We start from the raw sequence: 7,826 nt of genomic DNA, 5'->3' as shown, positions 1-7,826 counted from the left end.
CAACCCTGGTTCTTTCCCATGGAAATAAATTTCGATTAAGAAGCAGTCTTGTAAAAGTCAGAGACACTAATGTTTTAAAAAATAGCACACATTAGAAGGGATTGCAATAACCCCGTTGTGGGATTGGAGGTGTGTAGCCTCAATCTTCTTCAAACTGCATTGATCAGCAGGGGGGAAAGTAAAATACATCATAACAGCCTAAAAGCAGATATATGCTGAACTGTAGCATGATTTTGACATACAGTCACAACTGCTTGTTTTCTGTACTGGAGGTGGGTGGGCTTTCCACTTAACTCTCAATTGCGGGTGATGGGGCATGAGTCTCGGTTCTCTTGTTTTCAGGAGCTGAGGGATGGAATAAGTACTATAAACTGCGGAGGGTTTCTTTGCTCCCTCAAAACAGATACTACTTTGTGCTTTAGAAGGAGGAGTAGAGATTTGGAATTCAGCTTCCCATGTGACAATTAATCTGCTCAGGACAACTAAAATGTTGTATTCCAACTCTGGAAGACAGTTGAATTTGGAAATGGCATTTATTTAAAAAGATGAAGTCATCTTATTTTATTTCTTACAAAAAACATCATACTTCAGAGCAAAATATGTGATGATTCTATATTTTTGTTTACTTCTGAAGTGGTGGTTGCTTTTTAAGTGTAAGTTTTTATGATCCTTCAGGTGCTTCACAGTATTTTTTTATTAACCTGAGCCATACTTGATATGATTTTAACACGAGCAGTTCTTGAATAGTTTTGTGGAAATATCGTTTAACCTGAAATAAATCATTACTGAAAAGAAAACCAGTAACTTTGTGATGATGTAATACTTAGCTTAGCTGACACTGCTGTTATTATAATGTGGCACCAATTGTGATACCAAATGGGAGAGAAATATGATATTGAACATTCTTTTAAAAAATCCTTTTTGCCTTTTTACATCTGCTTCACTCTTTCCTCTTCAATATGGGAGCTGCTTCTGCTCTTGTTCTGCAGCTTTCGGCAATTAGGGAAGTGGAACTGCTGCTTCTTTCCACCTAGCTTGTAGTTGCCCTTGGTTTTCCTGCAACTCAAACTGATCAATGTAAATAGCTTTAAATGAATCTTCCTTAAAATAACAAATCTTAAGGTCTATCCTTAATAAAGCACAACAAGCTTTAGGTAGCAAGCAGTATTTATGTTAGAGTAAGTCAGGACACTAAAACAGATTCCTATGTGCTGGTTTTACTCAGTGCCTGAAGACCTAAATCAAAAGAGAATAGTCTTCTGGGTTTGGTTGTATTCACCATGTGAATTTATTAAAATTTGTGAAACCAGTTGGGATTTTAAAATGTATAAAGGCATGGGTGGGTAGAAACCTTATATTTCAGGTATTGGAAGACTTTACATCCATAATAAGCAAAAATCAGTTGGTTTAGTTCTCTTACTGTATGCTTGTAACAAATATCTAAAGATGTACTGCACTTAAAACTGTGTAATGGTTTTCATATCCAGCCCAGTGAGGCTACTTGAGTGCAACATAGAAAAAATTATTAGCTTTTTGATTCTTAACTCCATATGACTACAGTCTGGTTATAAATAAGTCTTGTTATTTAGTTTAAAAGAAAAAAAAAACCTCTAGTGACAAATACAAATGCTTGTTAACATAACTGTCAAGTCTTCTAATCAGCAATATCGCTAGTATAAAATTTCTCCGTGGGAAATTCTGGTGGGCTTTGAGTAATATGCATTACTTGCATCACTCAAAATTTACAAGTATAGAAGCAAATAAAGATACTGCTGAGTGATTCTGATGGCTATTATTTTAGTCCTAACTGAAACACATCTACATTGGTGAGCCCTACAGAGACTCTGCTGTAAAGGTTTGAGATTAGCTTTTGTTAGTTGTTGGTTTCTAATTCTTTTGAATAGAGATTTTCTTTACAGTGTACTGTTTACCTTGATTCATTAAAAAAAAAAAAAGGCTTAGATACATGAGTACTTAAATGTCTTGTCTAGTTTTATTGATCTATATGAAATGCCTTACATCTTTCTGTCATTATTATAAACTACATGCAATCAAAGCAAAGGAGTATTGCGTGTCATAAATGCAGTTTCTTTTCCTTCTGAAAATAGTAAATGTAGCTTTTAAATTTTTTCCTTTCTAGGGAATACTGTGGAATTCCTTTAAACTTCTCAGTGAGTTGCCTTTTATAGGGGTAAAGCTCAGAATACTGTTTTCCAAAGAAGTTTTATCGGGTCAGTGAAAATAAAACTTGAGAAGTAGGGTTGCTACAGGCAATCTCATCTCAAATCTTAGTAAATCTAGAAATTCTGTGTTTAGTTTCTAGCTATAGGAACAGTATGAAGTCTGCTTCTAGAAATCAGGTTGTGGACTAAATGCCCTATTTGATGAAGCCAATATACCTATTCCTGTAAAGATGCATAAATGTAACTAAAAATAATATAGCTCATATTCTTAGTAGAGAATGATCACTTGCTTTTAGTAACCTAGGGCTGCTTTATAACTGCAAGTTGAGAGATCCAGAAGAGGCTCTGTGGTTTCAGAACAACTGGAGTGGAAGCTATTCTGTGAATGCTTCAGTTTCTCTAAATTGTTTTGTAGAATTGTCAAAATGGAGAGCAAGTGAGCTCTGCCGCAGTACAGGAATAAAGAACGTAAGATGTTAAACTTTCCAACTTTTGAGGAATTTTGAACTCCCCTGTAAGGTTTTGAAGAATTAGTTAATGCTTTTTTGATAGGAGTCAATAGTTCTTGATACGGAAGCATTGTGCTTTGTAATTCTTAAATGTATTTTAAGTCGCTCTTGTGAATGAGACACATGGTTTTGTGGTGAGTTGTTCTGAACCTTGTGCAAAACATTTCTGTTTGTGCCTTTGAAAGCTAGGAAAGTATGGTAACCATAATCAAATTCAAAGGGTTCTGTTTTAAAACCTGAGCCACAGTGTTACACTGTCTATTCTAACTGAACCTCCCGCAGAAGTATCAGTGAAGGTTGTTTCCACATATGACACAAAAACCTTAAGCTGATGCATTTCTTAAATTTGTAACTAAAGAGGCTTTAAGCTGCATTGGTTGTGTTAAGTAGACATTGGATTTTGTTACAGCAGTGAGTAAAAGGCAAACAATATGCCCATTCTTTCTGTAGAGTGAGAAGATACTAACTCTTTCAGGAAAGCAAATGTTCACACCTGAGAAATTTTCATGGATCAAATATAAATCTGAATTTGACAGTGATCTAAAGTGAAGAGTAATAGTTCCAATTTTTTAAAAAAATTTTTTCTGTTACAGGAATTGTGTGCAGCATGTTTTCTGGGTGGAACTGGGTGGCCCATGGCTTATATTTGCTAATGAATATTTGTTCTCTTAAAGGTAAGGCTTCTGTGTCTCAAACACAAGAGACTTGTAGAACTTACTTAATCGGATGCTTGAAGCACATGCTTGCTTTTTGTCTAGATACTTGTGGGGTGGGGGCAGAAACCAAGGTGTATTAGGATAGAGACACCTAGTCTATGCTCTTAATACTATGGTAAAATAATGCATGTTAAACCAATACTCACTTCTGCTTCTATTTATTGCTCATCTCTGTACAGAGATAGTGATGAGTTACTTTGGTCAGTAGAAAGTTGCTTTGGTTCCACTGACATCACTGGAGCTGGTCACTCTTGCAAGCTGAAGTTTAATTAGACATATGCCAAATGGTGTCTAAATGAAAGCATGTCTTGGTCAGACTGAACTGTTAGAGCAATAAGCTGCCAGTGAACTAGTGTAGTAGGCTCTATGATCAAGTTAGAGCCATAGGCCACTGCTGTTGTATAGCAAATGATCATCCTCAAGCTCTTTAGTATGGCTGTTGATCCAAGGCAGTATTTCAGTCATCTGTTTCATCTTTAAAACTGCATGCTTTTTTCTTTATGTGCCTCTGTAGTGATAGTCACAATTTTATTGTTGTGCTGAAGTTCCTTTTTACAGAGTACTATCAAATATGCAGAGTTCACTAACTCCCAAATGTGCTTATAGTATAGGCACTGAAGTTCTTGAAATGGACAACTCAACTATTTAACTGTTCATGTGCAATTCTTCTAAAACTGGTCCACCACAATAAAGGTGCACACTTACCCCAATTTTTTTGTTGTTTTGCAACAGAAAATAACTTTTGAACTGCAAGAGTAACCTCAAGTGTATTACCTTCCTCCTTCAAAACATATTAAACATTGAATCCTTGAGTCACCTCTCTCTAAAGGCCGCTGTTTATTAATAGAGCTTTTCTTGTTTGGCAAAACACTTTTGCAAAGCCTCGGGAACGCTATGCTGGTTTTGTCCCTTAAATCTGCTTGGTGGTCTGCTAATGCATTTCAGTTTTATAGCTGTCAAGTCACTAATTCATTTTCCGCTTAGATACATGCGGTATTTTTAACATTACACTAGTGGTGTATAAGCAATATTGATTACGGAATGCTCTGTAGTTTTTAATAAAGACGCAATTCTTTTTTCTTTTTAGTTTCAGGTGGACTTGTACAGTCATGTGGTCATATCATCCCAGAGTCTCCTGTATTGGCCCTTGGTTCCAATTTCACAGCATTATGCATTTTGAATGAGAGTTGTCTTGACTTTGGCAATATCTATGCTAATCAAATTATCTGGAAAATTAAAAATAGAGTGGTACCTAAAGAACAGTATCGTGAAATAAACAGAACGGTTTCCAGTGTGACATTTAATGACACTTCTTCACTAGCTACTCCTCTGACATGCAACATTTTAGCAGATGGACAGATTGAGCAGAACATTTATGGAATTGCGGTTACAATAGGCTGTAAGTAACATTTTTTTTTTCTGTTTATTCCGGTCTTAAGAAAATTGCTTCTGAGAAACAGGGAAGAGAATACAAACAATAGAAAGTGTGCACATTTTGAGACACTTGCTTCCATTCCCTCAGATCCTGGATAATTGTATAAAAACATTATCAAGTTACATGCCATCAAAGCTGGTAAATATGCACAGAATAAAGTTTTCGAAAAAACAGAAAATACTCTGGACTAGTGTTGAAATAGGAAGAAAACAGAACAACAGAAAACAACAGAAAAAATGTTGAAGCAGGAAGATTTAAATTACAGAAAGGAGATGTGAATTTAACTGAAATAGATCCTAGGAAATAAACTAACTTTTCCTTCCTTCTTGCTTCTGTTTCAGTGTTCAAGGAAATACAATAGGGTTGTATGTCCTGCTTTCATAATAACATGATGAAATCAATGTTTTCTTCATTAATGGACTGAGAAATATTTAGTCCATCTGTATTACTAAAGCTACAAAGAAAATACTTTCAATGAATTATAAACTTCCCTTGTTCAAGCATGATAACACTTGCATAGTTATGAGCAAGTGTTCTTTGAGACAAGACTGAGGTCTTGAGAAAGTAACATGAATAACTTCATATACTGCTTAATTAGTTGGTGGGCTGTTTATAAAACAAGTGTTCTTAATAGTGGAGTATGAATGGCTAATGAATTATGTTGTCTCCTAGTGTTCGCGAAAGGTATTGCAGTTGTTGAATGGTCTGTGTACAAAAGGCTGGCTTCAGTTCACAATTTAAACTAATGTGGTTCTAGCATAAGTTACAAAATGCTTTTGCAGAAAAACAATGTTTTCTATTTCAACTTCTGAGGAGTAAATTTCTTACCAGAAAAGATGTGACAGGCAAAATGTATGAAAAGGGAGGACAGATACAATATCCTAAGATGATAAACTGAATGACAGTACAGATAACATTCTACAGTTGCATTTCACATATGAATATTGAGATGCATTTGTATTTAAAGCTACTTTATTTTCATACTGTCAAGTAAAAATTCTGTCAACAATGAGAATAACGACAGGTTTGATAAGAATACAACTATTCAGGAACAAAACTATAAGGTTCATAAGGTAGCTCTGTTGAAAATAGCATTCTGCTTGGAAGGAAATAAGATTTTTCAAGTACATTATACTCTTGTAAATAGTGATATTCTAAAAGCTAGAAAGAAACTCTTTGTATGCTATGATTTGAATTTAAGAAGGAAAAAAAATAGTTCAGCTGCACTCTGAAGAAGTTTCTTACATGTTACTGAAGTGCATTGGTGAAGATTCCTTATCTTTCTTGTAGGTGTTTATAGCTGAAGTATCCTTCTTCCATAGCTCAGGTGGAGGGGAACAGATGTATCATAATTGCCTTAGAGCTCAGGTTATTGGCAGAGTCAGCATATGCCAGTCCAGCTGTAGTGCTCACTAGCATTTTTTTCTGTGTGAATTAAAATAGATTTAGGTGAGAGGTGGTTGATATCAGGTTTTCTGCCTCAAACAATGAGAAATCTTCTGTGCTATTTCTTATACAACCTACTGTTTCTCAGAGCAGCTGGTTAAGCTTCTTGACTTCCATTGCTGGATGGCATCTAGTACTTTTTGTCTTCTCTTTTTAGAAGTAAATCTGACTATAAATACTTCTGATGTTCACTGAAATTGCTCTATTGGGAAACTTAGCATGACTCTTACTGGACTGAAATGTGTATAGAGATTAATTACTGCTAACTTTTTCTGTACAGTGCCCCCAGAGAAGCCCAAGAACTTAAGTTGCATTGTGAATCAGATGTCAAAACTTACATATCCTATGACTTGTACCTGGAACCCTGGAAGGCATACGTTCCTGGACACTCACTTTAGGTTGAAGTACAGATGGTAAGTAGACTTCTATAGAATATCTGAATAATTCTGAAGAATATTTGTAGGCTAAACCAAACTTTCTTGAAATTCCTTGATACTTTGGAAGAGTTCTGAACTTAAATCCAGTTTTCTGAAGCATTGCGTCTGTTTTGGGGAGAAGGGAAGAGTTAAAGAAGTTCACATTTAAAGTAATTGTAAGTCAGACTCAAAATTTTGTTGCTGCACTTGTTTTGGAGTAACAGCTATTTCATATTTTTGCATTTGTCAAATACATTATTAGTGTGGCATGAGTACAATACACTGAATCCTTAGGTGGCTGGGCCCAAATTATATATTGTACGATTTTCTGTGGTGACTGTTCTGTCCCATTCTAAACAAGTAGAAGATGTCCCTGCTCACTGCAGGGGGGTTGGACTAGATGACCTTCAAAGGTCCCTTCCAACCCAAGCCATTGTATGATTCTAAGTAGAGAAACCAACATACAGTGACTGGATTTGGTAGAGGTATTATCAACTCTGTACTTCCTAAGAACTCAGCATGGAGTTTGTCCATGATTAATCCTAACATGAAAGCTTCAGCAAAAGTATTTCTCCTGTGATAGCAAATTAACCCAGGTATTTTTCAAACTTTTCAAAAGGTCTCTTGTAATTTAAAATGGAGTGGACAGAATTGTTACTCTGCTCTGGAAACAGGAATGACTGCCTGTAGCTTTCCATCTGCCCCATTCTGCTAAAGTGTTTTGGTAACAAGTGTAGTAGAAAGTGTGGATAGGTAGAAAACCTTAATGCTTTGCAAATCTCCTGATGCCCCTAGAACTATCTGCTGTTAGTGTAGCAGAAGATGGTCAACAGAAATGATAATGTGTTGCAGCTGTAACACCGTACTCTTGAAGGGTATGGAGGTAATACTGACTACATCTTTTAATGCATGAATAGGCTTCTAGTTACTAGCCATATTGCTTTTGATTAAATGTATCAATTCTTGATCCTTACTTTTTTAAGCTAAGTCAGGGTTTTATACAGCTTCATAATTGCAATACCGTGGCTTGTGCTTTTGCAGATAGGTGACTTGATGTCAAGAGATTTTATTTTAGTTTCTGTTCTAATGCAATCATGCATTTGTGGCTGAACAAGCCATTC

General features: G+C 35.7%; 1 protein-coding gene across 1 annotated transcript in view; it reads left to right on the top strand.

Moving 5' to 3' along the window:
- The first annotated feature begins 3,297 nt into the window (after positions 1 to 3,297).
- Positions 3,298 to 7,826, top strand: part of IL6ST (interleukin 6 cytokine family signal transducer) — a 28,127-nt gene continuing 23,598 nt past the window's right edge. Inside the window, exons 1-3 of the mRNA XM_009488956.2 lie at positions 3,298 to 3,366; positions 4,496 to 4,807; positions 6,570 to 6,702. Coding sequence (XP_009487231.1) covers positions 3,300 to 3,366; positions 4,496 to 4,807; positions 6,570 to 6,702 — 512 coding nt within the window. The 5' untranslated portion in view covers positions 3,298 to 3,299. The remainder of the gene's footprint in view (positions 3,367 to 4,495; positions 4,808 to 6,569; positions 6,703 to 7,826) is intronic.

Source organism: Pelecanus crispus, chromosome Z, assembly GCF_030463565.1.
Source record: "Pelecanus crispus isolate bPelCri1 chromosome Z, bPelCri1.pri, whole genome shotgun sequence".
In the NCBI taxonomy this organism is placed as follows: Eukaryota; Metazoa; Chordata; class Aves; order Pelecaniformes; family Pelecanidae; genus Pelecanus; species Pelecanus crispus.
This window is presented reverse-complemented; position numbering and strand designations above follow the sequence as displayed.